The sequence below is a fragment of the Rhynchophorus ferrugineus genome, unplaced genomic scaffold, assembly GCF_030347505.1.
Source record: "Rhynchophorus ferrugineus isolate W39M unplaced genomic scaffold, kcgeb_rfMv2 rfM3, whole genome shotgun sequence".
NCBI classification, from domain to species: domain Eukaryota; kingdom Metazoa; phylum Arthropoda; class Insecta; order Coleoptera; family Curculionidae; genus Rhynchophorus; species Rhynchophorus ferrugineus.
Genome location: NW_027472582.1, coordinates 65,912,543 through 65,931,927, shown reverse-complemented (window position 1 = coordinate 65,931,927; position 19,385 = coordinate 65,912,543). Strand labels below are relative to the sequence as shown.

At 29.1% G+C, this 19,385-nt stretch overlaps 4 protein-coding genes and 1 long non-coding RNA gene across 11 annotated transcripts in view; 3 read left to right on the top strand and 2 right to left on the bottom strand.

Moving 5' to 3' along the window:
• sif (guanine nucleotide exchange factor still life) overlaps positions 1-2,000 on the top strand; it is a 293,884-nt gene extending 291,884 nt beyond the window's left edge. For all 3 annotated transcript variants that reach the window (XM_076399197.1, XM_076399196.1, XM_076399195.1), the window contains exons 35-36: positions 771-874; positions 1,688-2,000. In XM_076399197.1, the coding sequence (XP_076255312.1) occupies positions 771-874; positions 1,688-1,851 (268 nt within the window). In that variant the 3' untranslated portion in view covers positions 1,852-2,000. The remainder of the gene's footprint in view (positions 1-770; positions 875-1,687) is intronic.
• Positions 2,001-6,095: 4,095 nt separating this feature from the next.
• Positions 6,096-8,328, top strand: ND-51 (NADH dehydrogenase (ubiquinone) 51 kDa subunit). The gene is made up of 7 exons (XM_076399198.1): positions 6,096-6,213; positions 6,449-6,676; positions 6,730-7,022; positions 7,086-7,316; positions 7,370-7,602; positions 7,657-7,829; positions 7,886-8,328. The coding sequence occupies exons 1-7, from the start codon at positions 6,165-6,167 to the stop codon at positions 8,110-8,112; spliced, it is 1,434 nt and encodes a 477-aa protein (XP_076255313.1). The 5' UTR covers positions 6,096-6,164; the 3' UTR covers positions 8,113-8,328.
• An 803-nt stretch (positions 8,329-9,131) lies between these two features.
• Positions 9,132-16,833, bottom strand: l(2)k09022 (HEAT repeat containing 1 homolog l(2)k09022). 2 transcript variants are annotated; one of them, XM_076399193.1, is made up of 4 exons: positions 16,689-16,833; positions 15,431-16,600; positions 12,600-15,373; positions 9,132-11,376 (listed from the first exon to the last, which is right to left on the bottom strand). In XM_076399193.1, the coding sequence occupies exons 2-4, from the start codon at positions 16,582-16,584 to the stop codon at positions 9,284-9,286; spliced, it is 6,021 nt and encodes a 2,006-aa protein (XP_076255308.1). In that variant the 5' UTR covers positions 16,585-16,600; positions 16,689-16,833; the 3' UTR covers positions 9,132-9,283. The 2 variants fall into 2 exon arrangements, with proteins under 2 accessions (XP_076255308.1, XP_076255309.1); XM_076399194.1 differs by having other exon boundaries at positions 16,708-16,832.
• Positions 16,834-17,516: 683 nt separating this feature from the next.
• LOC143193181 (uncharacterized) lies at positions 17,517-18,002 on the top strand. Its single transcript, XR_013004956.1, has 3 exons — positions 17,517-17,646; positions 17,708-17,792; positions 17,852-18,002. It is a non-coding gene; the product is annotated as an uncharacterized LOC143193181 (long non-coding RNA).
• A 567-nt stretch (positions 18,003-18,569) lies between these two features.
• Positions 18,570-19,385, bottom strand: part of Ccapr2 (cardioacceleratory peptide receptor 2) — a 121,968-nt gene continuing 121,152 nt past the window's right edge. For 3 of the 4 annotated variants that reach the window (XM_076399201.1, XM_076399199.1, XM_076399200.1), the window contains exons 9-10: positions 19,130-19,310; positions 18,570-18,929 (exon numbers count right to left, since the gene is read on the bottom strand). In XM_076399201.1, coding sequence (XP_076255316.1) covers positions 18,707-18,929; positions 19,130-19,310 — 404 coding nt within the window. In that variant the 3' untranslated portion in view covers positions 18,570-18,706. The remainder of the gene's footprint in view (positions 18,930-19,129; positions 19,311-19,385) is intronic. The other variant, XM_076399202.1, reaches the window with a different exon arrangement.

The following is a 19,385-nucleotide window of genomic DNA, read 5'->3' as shown; positions in this document are numbered from 1 at the left end:
ATGCTTTTAAAAATTGTATTCTTTTAAAATCAATGTTGGGAAATTCCATTAGACCTCTTCGTAGGTTATATTTACATCATTTAAGTTCTATAGTACTCAACAGTGTATGAAGGGATGTCCTACATCCCTCAAAGAACTGAATATCTCTAAACTTTCTAGGGATACCTTCCTGACTAACAGTTTTCTTTAAAATAATTGTATTAATACAATTCATTATGTTTGATCTCTGATAGAGCTCACATCAAGCTGATCTTCATTCGTCACTCGCTCAGTATTCGTTGCTGCTCGAAGTAATTTATTAGAGACGCATTCTGTTTCTGACTCTGACTATCCAATGGTCTCGGCATTTTCAACCAGAGTAATAATAAACAGCGATCTGATATTTATCAAAACAAGCAACGCGCTAAAACAATGTTAAATATTTTGAAGAATTTTGTAGATGTTTTGACAACCGGATGACTTTTGTAGGATGATTATGTTACATATTCGGACGTGTCAAACAGTATTGTATCTCTTTTTAACTAGAATAAAATATGAAAGAAAATCTTGTCTGATTCTAGAACGAATTAACAAATGCGACAGGCAATACTTTAAACACCTTGATGACGTAAGTTCACTATTATTTTGAACAGACTATATATGCTTAGTATTAATAACGTGCTGTTTCTACTACTGTCTCTCTATTATGATTATCTTTTTTAGTAACTTATTTTTCATGTCCATGTCAACTACTAGTGCGTAGAGTTAAATTTGTTTTATGTTTGATTTAGCACTACATCAACTCTTTCGGCAGGAAGCACAGGAAGTCAGGCACGTCTAATTCAATCGTCCCACCCTCCCGAAACCTTTCACCCAATCCAAATGGAAGACCTAGGTAAGCACATCTTGTTTACAGGTAATCTTACAATCAATTATATATTATATATGAAACGTATTAGGTGAATATCGATGAGTACTCAGAAAGGTAGGGTAAATATGTTAAATTAGCTAATTTAAATAAATGGTAAAGGTAAACGACTATTATCCATCATTTTCTACATTTTTTTCGTCTTTATGGTCGAAGGAATACTGTTGATTTGGCAGCGATCCAATTATCGATCTACTTTCGCACTTGCTCGACTTTCCCAAAACCGTGTAAGTTATGCTGCATCGATCAGAACAACTGGTAAACAGAAGGTGCTGCAGAACTTCTCATTCGAGCTGTAATAGTGTATCCTCACAACTCTTCCAACCAAGACGTTGGTAAGCATCTCCAGTAACAGTTTTATTGGGTTAGAGCAGTTCGCAAAACACTAGATATGGTCCCACCATATATACAGCATTTATAACCATGAATATTCCGTTACTTCATACATTTTATACCCGTCACTTTTTGCAGTTGGGATTGTCGTAGTAGATTCACTTTTTATTGGTTTGGAATTACCATCCTAGTCACGCTAGTAACCAGGCTGTGTAAGACCAGATGTCGTCTGAGATGCTCTCTAAGTTGGTCGGTAGGCTTAATGCGGTTCGGAGCCCACGTTAAAGAGTAGGTCCGGTCTAAATATATTTAATAATAATAATAATAAAATGTTCCTATTGTAACATCTGTGTCAACGCACGTGTATGTATAACCCACGTGGATAAATAAAAATAATTGTGAATCTACGATGCCCAGAATGTGAAATAAAATAAATTTTGCTTTTAGGGTCGCCCATATGGAAGCCACGAGAAAATAACTTCGAACAAACGTCAACCACACTCCCGCGCAAGAACAAGCCAGACCAATGCGCCCTAAGCGCGTCTCGCAAGTCCCTCGTGGAAACGTCAAGCACCGGATTAGAAGTGCATAACGCCTATGCACAACAATAGCGACCTATATAAACTAGTACGACCCTCTGGGGGTAACATACCAAAACTTTTATCCCAACGCTTGTTTTTGTTTACTTATAGTCGCATAATCGGAGGCAATTACGATAACTCGGGTGGCAATTACGACCATTTCGACGCAGTGACATCGATCCGTTTCGAATTTCCTATTTTTAATATATAATAGAAGTAATATTATATATAATAGTTTATATTTCTATCTAAAGAATCCCAGTACCAACCAGTCAAGTATGCAGGTTTACAAACACACAAAACACAATGCTTAACTATTTCAATTAATTTGCCACTATTCCAAGCAGTTTCAAATAGTTTCAAATAAACATATAGGCTATAAAAAAAACTAGTAGCTGTTGGCTAAAACAATATCATTTGTTTGATAATAGCAGATGGGAATATTAGTAATATTTTTGTTCTATTTAATTTCTAGCGAAGCCAAAGTTACCAACCAGTCAAGTATACAAATTTACAAATATACAAAATAGAAGCTTAACTATTTCGATTAATTTGCAAATAGTTTCAAATAAACATTGCCTACAAAAAATCTAGTATCTGTTGGCTAAAATAATTTCATTTCTTGAATATTAATGGATGGAAATATTAGTAGTGTTTTTATTCAATTTCATTGCTAGGGAAGTCAAAATTACCAACCAGTCAAGTATGCAAATTTGCAAATACACAAAACAGAAACTTAACAATTTCAATTAATTTTACAACTATTCCACGCTGTTAAAAATAGGTATTGCCTACAAAAAAAATTAAATAATTTCATTTGTTTGATAAAAGTGAATGGCAAAATTAGTAGTGTTTTTGTTTGATTTACTTTCTAGTGACGCCAATCCAATAACGAAACTACCCGCTGCAATCAGACTACACGTAAACGAATTACAAGAAAACGAAATGCAACCTTGTTATTACACTCATTGTTAATCACTATAAATATTCGATAAAAGAATATGTTTCTATCTCTATCGCATAGTTCTGTTGCATTATATCTAAAGTTTATTAGAGAAATATCTCCTATAGAGAAACTGCTTTTTTTGAAAAACGGATGGTACCATTTCTCCAGCATTCTATCTTGGTTGTGAACTGAATATACTGAATGACTGATACAATTTCGTTACCACGGAAGAGTAAAATAAAACAGTAAATGATCCAAATCGTATTCTCTCAAACAAAAAACGAATTCAACAACATATCCTTTAACGTTTTACTCTTCACTAAAAAAAATCCTAGAAAATGTTTAAGACAATCAAAATGAGATGAATATGGTTAAACATATTTATATATATGTTCTACCTAAACAAACAGGTGATGTATTATTATCGTAATTAATAATTTAAATTAATACAAACTACTAAAAATCCAAAGTTCGTTAAAAAACTTAATTCATAGAATACCGACATATATTACAGCCATATTCTTCATTTCTATAGTATCTTCCAAAACACTATGTTAAACCTACTAATTGAAAACAAAAACTATTATAAACCCAACCAGTGATAAGAATGATATTATGGAGAAAAAAGTTTCCAAGGCCGTGATTCATAATACAAAAAAAATCCGTTATTATTGTGCCTCATATTATCACAATATAACAGATAAAATAAGCTTTTTAATAAAGCATTATGAAACACGCTCTGTAGTTAAGAAATCTATTTCTCGTTATCTCTACAGGATATTTTAAAATGTATTCTATAAAAGCAGTGAAGATATTGTTATACAACGTCAGATTTTTTAAAAGATAAAACCTAATTTAACCAAATTAAATTAATAATTAAACGTTATTAAATAAATATTTTATAACACTCACACAATAATGGAAAAACAGATTTTGGTATGTTACTAAAGAAATACATTAAAAATATTTAATATAATAATAAATATTTACTATCATTAAGTAAATTTGTTAGTTTATTAAAAATAAAATATAAATAAAATGAGAATTAATAACTACTAAAAGTAGAACTGTGACATCTTATGACTGACAATGTCACAGAACTGAAAATAGTTATAACACAATCCACTTTATACGTAGGTAATGTAAAATAGAATGGAAAATGTTGCTTAATATGTTAAATTGTTTTTATGGATAATTTTGACCAAATGTCTCATTTAGTTGCTATCGTGTTACTGTCTGTTGAAGAAATATGCAAAAAATATGTTTTAACAATAAAAACACCGCTAAAGAAAGGTTTTAAAGATTCCGTTACGAATTAACCTCAAATTTTTCCGAGTTTAAAATATTTGACATTTAATTTTTTTATAATTTTGTTTTGGAAGAAATCATCAAACAGTAACATACATGATAATTATGAATTAAAAATAATAAGTTCCATTCATTTCATTCCTCGCTGATTGAACAAAAAAAAGGAAAACTACTCTAAATAACGTTTTATTTGTCGACTTCTTTAAAATAACAAGTTGACAAATAGCTCGTTGCATAAGATAAAATTGGGGTTGATACAGCAATTGATATTATGTGACGAGGTAATATATTTAAATACAATTTATTGATTTAAGATTTTTACGAGGTCGTCCAAATACCTGTGAAAATATCTTCGTGTCTCCGGACATAGGTTATTCCATTACTCGAGATGACATGCGAAGATGCATTCAAGGTTATTTGTTATTTGATATGTATAAATTCATCATAAACAATTTTATCAGAATTTTGTATATCCATACTCTACGTTATGAAAAAATTATAACTTAAAATCGCACAATTTTCATTTATTTTAAACAGTCATTTTCGATAACTTGGACATATTATTAACCAAGTTGCTCAAATAGAAATAATAATATTAAAAAATTGTAACGCTAATTTACATCTAAATAATGAAAATTAGCTTAGTTGTAATTGATTTGATTTGAACCGTTTACGATATACTATCAGTTTTTCAAATAAAAGACGTAATTCCTTTTTAAAAATTGATAACAGATTAGTTATTGATTATTATAACGGTTAAATTATTTATTAGACGAAAGTAATCTAATAGTGTCATTTAGTTTAGATTTATGCAAAACCGCAAGATTTTAAGTCAACCTAGTTATAAAATTTAAGTATATGTCTGCGTATCTTTATATATACATTTTTTTCATTTATCTTTGTATGTCTGTATGTATGTTATATAGACAGATGTGTTACTGAGTATGTATGAACAAAAAGAAAGATCTTTCAAATATATAAACACGATTCCATGGTTGTTTTCTTTCCTTGTCATTTAATATACTCACTAATCCCATGAAATCTTGAAATGTAATCTTTCAGAATCTTGTGATATATTTTAATTTTACTTTTAATACACAAGAAAAAACTTTACTAACTCATAGACAGAATAATATATATTCTGTATTTTTATTTTTATATAACTTCCATAGTAACATAAAATTAAAAGACTACATTACTTAGAAAAAATAATAAATCTGGCTTCTATCGATGAATAATGAAACCTAACAAAGAATTTTTAACGCAAAACACATCTACCATTATTAGCAATTAAATATATAACTAATTTTAAATAATGTCTAGTTTTAAACTTGCCAAATATAAAACACTGCAAAGTACTAAATAATAAAATTCATTTTAAAATAATAAAGAAAACAAATTCATCCCAAATGATTGCACTAGATTGCGCCGCAGATATTTATGAAATTAAGTACTGTGGAAATCCGCACATTTGAATGCCGTATTGTTAATAATAAAGACAAGATATTATATGACAATGAGTTTTATTATTTTTGGAACTGAAAGATACTTTTAATGATATAATTAAATCTGTGTCTAATATGAATTCAATATAATGCTAATATAAATAATGTTATTAATATAATACAAAGTACTTTTGTACAAGAAAAATTCTGGGTACCGGACAGAAAACATTAAAGTTAGAAGTCGAATCACCAAACCTCACCATAATAAATTTAAATTAGACTTTCATTACATTGTTTACAGTCCAAATATAACGTTTATTACTAGATGCCAGTTACAGACGATAGAATTCACATAGTTGATATAATTTTATTCATAGTGAAAATTATAAAAAAGTATAAAACATAATTTTATAAATTTTCTTAATATATGATTCAAACTTAAATATAGGAAACTGTAAGGGTAACTTTCGAAGGGTATTGTTAAAAATCTACTTTCTACTGCTGCATAATTAAAAATTGTAAATTGCACAGCTTGGATCGACAAATAGCAGTACTATCGATAAGTATTACACAACACTACCAGTAGATCAAACGTCCATGTTATACATTTGTCATTATATGTCAGCTTGTCAGAATCATACGCTATGGCAGGCAATTTATTTCGCATTATAAAATTAACAAAAAATCAACCGGGTGAGTTTCAAAATTAAAGAAATTTACTCACCCAATTATATTAATGAATTATACCCTTATTATAAGTTTTGTCACATAACAGTAGGGGGTTATGTTGTGCTTTGTTACATAATTCCTATTATTTCTATTGAATATGTTTATAAACTGTATATTACTACATAAAAAATTGTCTGTAAAGTTAACAACGTTTATTAAAATGTTGTTGATACGTATTAATTGTTTGTTTTTATTTAAGGGTTCTTGGTTGCAACTACAAATAATGTCTCCATAGCATTGTATTCAGGCCCTCCACCAGGAACTCCACCACCACAAACAAAAACAAAGTTTGGTCCACTTGCTGATGAAGATAGAGTATTCACAAATTTGTATGGAAGACATGATTGGCGCCTTAAAGGTGCCATGAAACGTGGTGATTGGTATAAAACAAAAGAGATTTTATTGAAAGGAGCAGATTGGATTATAAGTTAGATTGTGATGTAATTTATAGAAATTTGTCATGATTTAACGTTTTTATAGATGAAGTAAAAACATCAGGACTTCGTGGTAGGGGTGGAGCAGGTTTCCCTACAGGTATGAAGTGGTCCTTCATGAACAAACCTGGTGATGGACGTCCAAAATATTTGGTTGTAAATGCTGATGAAGGTGAACCTGGCACTTGTAAAGATAGAGAAATAATGAGACATGATCCTCATAAACTTGTGGAGGGATGTCTTATTGCTGGAAGAGCCATTGGTGCTAAAGCAGCTTATATCTATATTAGAGGAGAATTTTATAATGAAGCATCAAACATGCAAGTAGCAATTGCTGAGGTAATGTACTGTATCAAGTTAGATCATATACAGTAGTTGAAATATTAGTTTCTATTATGGTAGGCATATCAAGCTGGTTTCTTGGGGAAGAATGCCTGTGGCTCTGGTTATGATTTTGATGTCTTCATGCACAGAGGTGCTGGAGCCTACATCTGTGGTGAAGAAACCGCTTTAATTGAATCAATTGAGGGTAAACAAGGGAAACCACGTCTAAAACCACCATTTCCAGCGGATGTAGGTGTATTTGGCTGCCCTACCACAGTTAACAATGTTGAAACAATTGCAGTTTCTCCAGTATGTATGAAATTAATTATCGTAGTTTGATTTAAAAATTCTCAAAATTTTAGACTATTTGTCGCAGAAGTGGTTCATGGTTTGCTTCATTTGGAAGGACTCGTAACTCTGGAACAAAGCTGTTTAACATTTCTGGTCATGTAAATACACCATGCACTGTGGAAGAAGAAATGAGTATTCCCCTTAAAGAACTTATTGAAGTACATGGTGGTGGTGTCCAAGGAGGATGGGATAACCTGTTAGCCATCATTCCTGGTGGATCATCTACACCACTGATTCCTAAGAAGTATAATTAATTAATATGTGTTAATCAGGTTTGATATAACAAAGATCATTATAGGGTATGTGAAGATGTTTTAATGGATTTTGATGGATTAGTTGCTGCCCAGACTAGTTTAGGTACTGCAGCTATTATTGTCATGAATAAACAAACTGACATAGTTAAAGCAATTGCAAGATTAATCATGTTCTACAAGCATGAATCTTGCGGACAATGTACTCCTTGCAGAGAAGGTAGACGTTGTGTTGATTTTATTGATGAACACTTAATTTTAATATGTCTTCTATAGGTGTTGCATGGATGAACAAAATGATTTACAGATTCGTTGATGGTAACGCAAAACCTGAAGAAATTGACATGTTATGGGAAATTAGTAAACAGATTGAAGGGCATTCCATCTGTGCTTTAGCTGATGGTGCCGCTTGGCCAGTCCAAGGTTTAATTAGGCACTTCCGACCAGAACTTGAAGAAAGAATGAGGAGATTTAATGAACAGAAAGTGAGAGCTTCAAATTAGAATTACCAATGAAAATTGTATTCATTTAATAAGATGTTTTCTGTATATATCAAATCTGAGAACTTTAATTCAGTTAATTTAATTACCACAGTAATTATCGAAGTAAAGATTAAACGATTTTTTTTTGTATTATTTAACTGTTATAAACTGTTAAAGTAATATAATTTCCATTTTGTTGTTATCATCATTCTTTCAAATAAATTGTTAAATTATTAAGTCTTAATTTTTCCTACTAAAACATATATTTACAATTTTTACAATTAATTATATAAAAATCATGTATCTTTTTTGTTAAAATATAATGCGGTTTGTAAAAGAGTCCATTAAAAGTATCAAAATTAACCTTGACAAAAGAAAGGTTTTACGTTCTCTTTTGATCCATTCTAAAAATCTGATGATTAGACGTTATATGAGACTAGCAAAATTTTAAATTCAATAAAAAAGTTTCTATTAATACTGTAATGTAATTGTTATTAAACAAATGTATATTTATAATTAGTATTACTTATTTAGTATCATTCATATATTTGAAAAAAATGGCAATATATTTCAAGAAAGATAATCATTAATTTCAGGAATAGTCGAATATAATAATAAATAAAAGAATGAAAATTAAAAACTTGAGTAGAGAATTAATAAACAAAATAGTGTTCGTCAAATAAGATAATGCAGTTTTCTGTAAATATCAAGATTATAATTTAATTGGTATAGTAACTAAAAATATAAAATTTGTTTTGAAATATACTAATAAAGATGTCTTTTTACTGCTATCATTCTTTTAGCTAAATTGACTCCACTATTAAATATTGATTTTTGTAATAGATTACAGAATAAAATATCTAATTCTCTAATATGTTTGCGAATAATGACCAATTTTATTATTAAGAATTAATTATTCAAATAATAAAAGTTCTACTATTTTCAAGTGATCCCATACGACTATACCAACACATTCTATTATTTAACTGTAAAAATTACTTCAAATCTGAGGGAAATTAGTGTACACTAAAAGATGGTCCAATAATAAACTAGATTATATTACTATACAAATATAAAAGTGTATTTTATAACATTGTGAATCAATATACAAATGAAATCAAACAAGTTATGTTACAATTAAAAGAAAGTAACATTTTTTTATTTATCAAAGTATGTCACTAATAATATTGTGCTAAAAGTATTTTTGTAACGGTTCTCCTAGAACCACTTCCATCTCATGAATAGCTTTCTGGCAAGCCTTTTCAACCTTTTCTTCTTCATCTTCGAGTAACTCAGCCAAGAATGGAATAGTCTCCGGCAAGAGGGGTAAGAAGTCCTGCCCTAATTTGGTAACCACCTCCTTCAGACAATGGAGTGCGAATAATCGAATGTCCGGCGATGAACTGCGCATTTTCAAAAGAATCTGATAGTTCATTTGTTTCCAGCAAACATCATCAGAGACGGCCAGTAGGAAGTGAACAATTGTCGGTGTTAATAATCGTTCATTTCGTGATTCCAATGCTTCGACGCCACCCAAGTCGTTTTCTATCTGGTCTACTAAAGGTTGCATCAAAATATCAAATCTGTCTCTGTTAATGAATTTTTGATTGTCGTAACTAAAAACAGCCTGTAATGTTGTTAATACGTTCTCTAATAAAAGTATATCTTTTGTTTCGTCATCGAAATAAGAATAATTCGGTTTCAACTTGTTGATATCGGTAATAATTTGGGCCGCGTTGTTTAAGAAATGACCGGCAAACAGAACAAATAATCCCTTCAATGAATTGGCGATAGTCATTGATAAATTATAAAATGTGATAAGTCTCTCACTTTTTTCTTCACTTCGCACGGCCCACTCGTATATTTTAAAATATAAGGGTCGGAAAGATGTTTCGGATAACTTCAAAATTAAAACATTAAGAGCTTTGACGATATGAGTTTCTACTAAGTTTGCGTCATCTATAGAACACTGGTTTTCACAGCGAAACTTTAAAGCCTGCAGGAAAAAGTTTGTCAGTTCTTGAATGTTAGAATTAAGGTCGGCGGATGTTAGATTTTTAAAACATTCGGATAAAATATCCATCAACGAACCCACAGCTTTATAATATTTCTTAGCTACTAATGTAGCATAAGTATCTTCGATAACCGGAATTAGAATTCGAGATGGTATCAAACTTCCTATTTTCTGTTTGATTAGGACCAATTTATTTACAAGAGGCAGCAATTTTTGATCGTCGGTGGTACAATCCCATTTGGTAGTTAAAATTGACATCTCGAACACAATCTTTTTTAGATAGGGACTCAAGAACAACGGAAAACTGTCTAGAAGCTTGTTCACTGCCGTAACCACACTTATAAGTAATAAATTCGACGTGTTTTGATGTTTTTGGCATTTCAGGATTTTCAAGAACGACGGCATAATATCAGGAAGACATGATATAGCATGTACTCTCAAATTAGCGCATAATTCAGCTAGACATAATATTACGGATGCCAGAACATTATTTTGTGCCTTGCCAGAACCCAGCAGATTACTTATGAATTCCAATACTCTGACGAATTTTTCGGGGTCATCGGAAGCCAATGCTTTTACCAGGAGTTTCAGAGAAAGCAATGCTGTTTGGACTAAAATTTCTTGGTCTACCTCAATATCATCGGTATTTAGTAGTTCGATGATGGAGATTATCGGTGGAATCAGAATATATAAATCGTTTCTATCACAGTCTTCGAAATATTGGTAATTGTGCTGTAATTTGGTATTAAGTAGTTCCAGTGCTCGTCTCTTTACTGTACACAGGTCATACATCGTTAAACCTTTTATTACTAGCAGGAACATATTTGGTGTCAGTAAGGCGTTTATACTGTCCAAAATGTCATAAGCATGATGTAACATAATTTTCCAGTACTGTGCCTGTGGTGTATTGGCTGCTTTTTCGGTGGCTTTCTGAGTCTTCTGAATGCATGTCAGTACGCTTACGATTAAATCCTTATATATTTTCTCTAGTTTCATGTTTTCATCATTTGAGAGCACAACAATTTTATTAACGAACTGCGGTGTTGTCAAAAGATTTTTGATAAATCCCATCAATACATATTTGTAATGACGAAACTGCTTTGGGTTATAATTTTCAATATTGATTGGTGCTACCGTTGTTGCATCCATGTTATCCCCTTTCTCGTCAGGAAGTTGTTTTATGAAATTTATAAGCTGTAGGCAAGCATTAAGATTTATTTCCGAAGGGAATTCCAAACACAATGTTAGTGCTATGTCTAATATAGTGTGATCTGGAACAAAGATAAAAGTAATTAGGTAACTGTAAAACATAGATGTATTTATTGACTAAAATTATAACAGGTTATTCAATAAGTTCTATTGTCTAAAACATGATTGTCTAAAACGTCACGTTCGTTAGAAATAGTGTGAATATTATTTACCATTAAAAGCTGTATTACTCCACAATGGCAGCCGATATCCTTCCATATCTATTACATATTCAGTGATTTTAAAAGAAACTTAAGAAGATATGAAACTAATTTTAGACTTAAATACAAATAATACAACTGGAATGTTTGTGCTTATTTAAAAGTGGTTTAAATATTGTTGTTTTCTCTGTTTGTGGGACAGTAGAGACACCAAAAACCATTATGAAGTTAAAGACAGGCCGGAACGGACTTCGATAAATAAAACGTTGAATATCAACCTCTTATTCTATAAGAAAATTGGATTTTTCCATGCTTACATATAAAAATTGGTTTAACGAATGATTTTCTCAAGGCCGTGCATAAAAATGGTAAAGGATTTTTCCATCCTAAATTAAAAGAAGGCATTTTTGTTGCCCCACCAATAAGAAAACTTGTACAAAAACAATGAATTCGATGAAAATCTTACTGCCAATGAGTTAGTGGCTTAGTTATCCCTAAAGAAAGTAATTTCGATTTTTCCCTTTAATCTTGGAATGGCGAATGACGAACCGGGATATAAAACAGATAGAAGGGCATACTATTCACAAGAGGAGACGTTAATATTTCGTTATTTTCTTTCAGAATATATAGTACAATTTTCTATTGACCACTTGAATCTGAATTATTTTGATTTATTGTCTTTTTGTAGATATATATATATTACTATTTATTTATAAAATTAATAATATAAATAAATAAATATGATTTAAAATTTTCATAGTGTCTTTATTTATTTATAGTACTTTAATTTATCATAACTTTAAAATAGTACGTGTTACAAAAAATCGTTTGAATTTTTATGTTCAGCAGATACAATTTGATATAAGAACAAAAAGAATGCCACAAAAGTGTTATCGGCCCTAGTCTGTATCCGAAAAAATATCATCAAGAGTTTAACCGTTCAAGAAGTAACAGCAATAATTATTAGAGATTACCGAAATACAGTATCATAAAATGTATCTAAATTGTAATTTAAACCACAAAATCACGTTTCGATAAGACTTATTGAATAAGATTTTAAAATATTTTTACATATGTCTTCTTACCTTTGTTTTGTTTGTGTTTCTCTTGACTATGCAACACTTGTCTTTCAAATATTAAAAGAAGAAAAACGTAGAGATTTTGTTGTTCACTGACATTGGTTAACAACTGTTTATACAGAGGGATTCTGCGGTGCTCTGGAACATCTAGTAAGGCATCTACAAACACTTGCAAAATATTTGATATTGACATCTCGTTATTCTGTTTTAGTAAAATCGGAATTATGGAGTCAATTATTTTTATTATAATCTGGAAACTATAAGCGTCATCATATCTTAGTACTGACGATCCCATAAACGTAAAAATCGTCATTATATGGTGCAGTATTTCTGTCGGAACGATTTGTGCAGCATCTGCTAGAAGCATCAGGGCATGATGATGAGTCTGCGGGTTCTGAGAGGCCCTTATGCACTGTATGACAAGTTCAAGATTAAAAGCATTTTCAGGAATTGCTCGGATATCTATTTTCGTACATATCAACAAAATCAGAGACAATATCAACTGTTTGGTGTACTCAACAGCTTCCTGTTCTTGGAAATCAAGGCATTTCTTTAAAATGCTAAACAAAAGTCCAATTAAACAGTTACTGTTTCTTATTTTCTTCTTGTCCTGTATGAATTCTAAAATACATACACCCTTCTTCCATTCTAAGGTCGTTAAAATATCAACAGTCGGTGCAATGCTAATTCTTCTCTTTTTTCTCGCGGGGTCAATTTTATTTGATTGAACATCTCTCATTTTTTCTAACACTTTAACTATTAATTTCGCATCTAAATCTAAATGCTTGAAGAATCGATTACAAGCGGATAAAACTTCTGGATGCTGGTTATGTGTTGACGCTTCACATATAATGTCTAACAATTGTTCTAGTAAATCCTCTGGCATCCGTGAATATATTTCTTTAGATAACTGATTTATCACTAATATATTTAAACAAGTTTTTTGATCATTAATAGTTATATCTTTGTTATTTCTTATGGTATATTCTATAAATTTCCAAACTTTAGTTTTCACTGTAATTTTCGGAATAATATAGGGTTCTATTCTATTTATAATTTTTTCACAAATAAGCGCTTTGTGGTTTGTAATTGTTTGAGATTCCTCAAGTATATTTAAAACATTGTCGCTTAGTTGTTCTAATATATCGAAGTTATTAATATGCGATACAACTGTTAAGATTCCGGATTTTACATATACAGGTACCTTTGAACTACATGCTGCCGTTATCAAATCATCCAAACTACTTCTTTTCTTGTTGTTTTGATTATTTGTCGCTAACAGATTAAAAGCTATTAAGGAGGTCTGTTCTGCATCAAACATTATTTCCTCAAAATGGTCGGTAAATCCCTTGAATAAAGTAATATATTCAAGGGACTCTGCGGATTCTTTTTTGACTTTCACCAACCTCATCATTATCTTTAAGGCAATCTCCCTCCGACTTTTATTTGAGTGAGCTAATAAAGTCAGCAAATAATTATTAATGTCTGAGAACGAAAATGATTCAGAATGATGTTTTTTTAATATATGCTCAATATATGACTCAATCTTTGATAAATTGTAATTGTCTAGAACGTTAGCGCACAAAACATTTAAAGCAAAATTGACCCTGTTATTAGCAGAATTACAAAAGTGACCCAAAACATTATTAATATCGTCAATTGAATAATGATCATTAAATATTAATGAACAGGATAATTTTAGAAAACATGTTAAATCTGTAATATTACTAAAATCAATATGTTCCACTTCTTCATTAAATATTGATACTTTTGTCACTACTGTTTTTATAGCTTCTTTAAACCATGTTAGAGAAAATTTAGTACTAAGACTAATTTCAGGATATTTTCCTAAGGGCGTAGCTTTATTAGAAATAATATGTTTTGATTTTAGGTATAAAGCTTTGTAATGTTGTAACACCAAAAGTGCTATTTTAGCAGAGCATTTAACAGGTATTAGTTTTGATAACAAAAAAATGATTGTATATTGATTTGCTATACATATATCTGAATCAACATCACAAGATTTTAACAAAGTGTCAATAATTTCAAAATTGCCCTTATTCTCTAGTCTTAATATTAATCTATTACAAAAATCGTCAGCTGTAATGTTGCTTATATCTTTATAAAAATCCTGAAATAAAATAGATTTTGTAAAGAAAGGAGATTTGAAAACATCTTTTAAATTATTTATGCACTTATCTGGATTTAACATAAAATATGGAAAAATAGATGAGAATATCTTCCAATCAAATGGTCTATCTTTTATTAATAAATCTAAAGTAATACTGAATATATTTTTCCATTCTTGTGATTGATAATTTTTCTTATTTAATAAACTAAGCAAGACATTATCATAACTAGATCCATGAGTAATAGTTGCTCTTTTTAACAGATTCAATGTTTCAGTAACAATCTTAGGACTTTCATCATTCAGTTTTTCATATAGAGAACTTTTTATAAATTCCTGTTCACTCACCTTTAATTTCTCAAAATTATTAGCTAAATACTTTAATGATTCTTGCCTTATGTCTTCACTTGGGTGATATAACTTATTTAATATATCAAACTTTGTTTTAAATGAAACAGAGTTCTCTAAAATTTTTCTCAGATTATTAGATCTGAGATCACTGTATGTTGATGAACTGCTATCAAAAACATTACAAACTGCTTTATCAAAATAAGATGGATATTGAGTATCCAGTTTTTGAATAATTTGAAGCAACCATTTAAGAACCTCTGGAGGATATTTCATATTAACATTTAATACATTCAATATTTGGCTGAAATGAATTTTTAAAAATTATTAAAAAATTATAATATTAACAAATTCAACTTACCATAAAAATTCTTCAATGAAAAATCCATCAAGTTTTAACTCATCTAGCAAATTGAGCAATAATTGTCTAGACCAAACATTTTCTTTATCGAGACCATATTCTGTTGATTTTTTAACAAGTACTTTCAAAAATGGATATATATAATTCCCGTTCAAATTTAAATATTGTAAACACTGTGAAAACCATGTAATCCCAGATATATTTTTTATAACTGTATTAGAGATACAATCATAATGTGTTTGAGACTGGTAAACAACCAGCATTACAAGTACAATTTCTAATTTGAAATGTTTACTTTGAATATTGGATAATTTTTCCATAATTTTATCCAATAAAATAGTTCTCAGTGATGATTTAACCAACAATCTAGCTAGTACTACATATGTGGCTGCAGCATAATCAGGAATGGGAGAACTAAGACCATTCAAAATGATCGGAAGCATTTGTGAAATCTGATTCTCATTAATATCAGGAGAGTACTCAATAACTCCAGTAAAAACAGTACAGTAATAATTAAATAAAACAGTTAAAATATTCAGATTTTCATGTACTTCTATAATGTTTTGAACCATTGTGGATGTAAATTTTAAAAATCCACTATTTGAAACTGCATGATTCAATAGACTTTGTTTAGTCAGGTGAACTCCAGGTCTTTGAAGATGTTTCAAAAAATGAAAGCTATCATTTGAATCACGAAAGTTCAGAAGTTGCAACATTCTTACAAATATATTCGTTTCATGATAAGGTAAAATTAACATCAAAACTTCATTTCTATTATATTCATGAATCATATATCTGTATATCAACCATTCCAGAGCTTTATGAGAAGAATTAATCATAAAATATGGCGATAGCAATAGTAGAAACCTTTTAATTGCTTTATCAACTTTCTTATTGTCCTCTTTTGTTTGAATAGATCTTTCAAAATTTTTTGAAGTTATATGGAATAAAGATTTTCTAAATTCTTCAAATACTCCATTTTTCGATATTAAATCTTCTAATCCTTCCAAACCAATTTGATAAACAATATCTTTTTTTAAACCAGCTGCTTCCTTAGGGTTAAATAATAAAGAGGCTCTTTCCTTGCTTTCCTTTAGTAAACTTGTCTGTGGCACAGCTAACTTTTGCAGTTGCTGTGCTAGTGATGTAGTCATTTCGAGTTATTATTTACTAAAAAATAAAAAGAAATCATTGTACATTAATAGAAATCAAATTATGTATAAATCGGTATTAGTTAATGTATAAAGTTATAAGTTACCTTGTAAATTATAGTATACCTTTCTTAAACACTGTTAAAAACACTAACACTAATGTTAATCAAATGATTTTTAATTCAAAATTCACCTTTTAACTTGTTCGTGTATTTGAAAACTAAGTGCTTGAAAATTGGGTTAGATTGTCCTAAAATGCATGGTCTTCTTAAAAGATATGGTAATTTAAAACAATTATATAAATATAAGGTTGAGTAGGGATGGCCCAAAAAAAGTCGATATATCGGAGAACAAAAATATTGATAAAAATCCACGTAAAATTCACTTGGTGTCCGAAAGAGAGATATATCAAAACAAATGTTTGATTATCTCCTTAGAATATTATAAGTTTTTAATATCCATATTTCACTTTCCAACTGAATATATAATAACAAAAAATATTGAAGTTTATTAAAAACTATATATATCTATAAGTCAAAATATCGATACTTTTTTTAGAAAATATTTTGATCTATCGATATTTAGAAAATATCGGAATATATCGAAAAAATATATCGATATATTGATTTCGATATTTTAAAAATATATCGATATATCCCAAAAAAAATATCTAAAAAATTTGGATATTAGATTTAAATGAATATAAAAAATATCGATATTTTACAAAAATATGTATATCAACATTTTTAAGAAAAAATTAAAAAAGAGAAATATTAGCCTAAATTTTTTTTCTAAATCTCTTAGAAAATAGTGATATTTTTGATAGACCTATAAAATGAAGTATCAAAAATTCCCCAAACGGTTAAAATTAAGTACTAATTTTAAAGGTTTATTAGAAATTATATTTAATTTATTCTGAAAAAATATCGATATTTTCCGCATCCCTAATCAGATGATGCGTATCTAACCTTAATATATTCTCGTGTTTTAATAAAACGCGAAATTAACAAATATAATAATAAAACTGTTATTAAATTTAATTAAGTCAGTCAAAAATGGTTTCAGGTCTGCGATACTAAATATATTAATATGTTTTCAAATATTACTTGTATTGTTTAATTTTTAGAATTGGTGATTCCTGGTATAATTATGCTTGCTCTTTTTATCGTTAATGCTGGAGTAATGTATTTTATACTTAGAGAAAGGAAAAGGTGATATTTTAAAAATAATTTGTAAGAATAATTGTATAATGAAATTTTTTGTATTCTAGGCAAGATTTTAGGGTTCAAGACACAGAATTACAAACAGTATCACCTTCATGAAAATCGCTTTAATTTTATTTGTTTAAGGTGTAACAAATCTCATCTCTTTTATATTCACTTTATATATTTAAATTATTTTTAATAAACTTTTATATTCTATCAGGCAGTATTACTATTTTATAGCGGATACATCTATAGTAAGTAGCATTTACATAATACAAATTAATGGGTACATTCATAATTATGATTTCTATATATATCATTTATATTAAGTATAAAAATAAATCATAACTGTATCTCCATGGTAAACATATTTATTTCACATACAAGAAATATATATTTTATTGTAACAAATATTTAGACATATCTGTAACACTTATGAGTAACAAATTACTTTTTTAAGTATTTAAATCTTTTAAGTATGTTTATATAAAATGTTGGTAATTTATATATTTTAGTTTAAAAAAAATCAGATTTACAAACAGTGGTATACTTTTAATTTTTTTAATATTTATTTGGAATAATTATTTAGATCTGTGAAGTTACCCGTTGTCTAAAACTACAGTGACCTCAATCAACCCTGTATTTTATTAAGACATTTCATTATTTTCATGAGTTATGACGTTTCATGAGTTACCTTTATTACTTTTATATAACTATAATTGCAGTCACATACAATATTTAGTTTTTTTCTATTATTTAGCTTCATAATATATATTAATTCAAGTAAATAGTAATTATGATGGCAAATTACTGAAATATTATTTTAAGTTGTTCTTTAATAATGTGTATGTTTATAATTTTTTTTCTTTTGTCAATAAGGTAAAGTTTATATAAAACATATGATTAAAACATCAGCAATATTAAACAACTGAAACGTTGGTTTTTCGACCAACCCTTATATTTGTTTGAAAGTTAATATTATTTCCTAAAGATGTCCTGGAAGCAAGTCGTCTGGAGGACTGTGTAAGTGACATAGTCAGAGTTTGGGCACTTCCATTTTGATGTTGTAGACAGTGGTCCTGTTCGTCAGATGGTATGCAAAAAAAGAAAATGCATAACGAATGAGTTGTAGGCAATAGCTTCCTGTAAAACAATAAATTATAAGGTTATGTTAATTGTTTTTATTTTAGCCAGATTTAATTTTGTTAAGTTGGACTAAACATAAAATTATGAAAATGTTGGGTGATTTTGTATTTAGAAAATAAATCTTGATAAATAGCACATCATTGTTTCAAGTATATAGTTTTATAACAGTTTTATATGATAAATAAAATAATATCTACCTTATATTAGCGCAGATGTGGGTGGAAAACAGCAAGTATATTAAAGGATTCGCTGCTGAATTCAGTGGTGCTAAACTTTGTATAAGAGTTGCCACAGCAATGTTTGTTTGGGTTCTGGGAATGTGTCCATAAACTTGCAGTAAATCAAAAATTATATATGGACTCCAACATAGCACAAACACTGCAATAAATGAACTTATATTATATATATATATATATATATATATATATATATATATATATATATATATATATA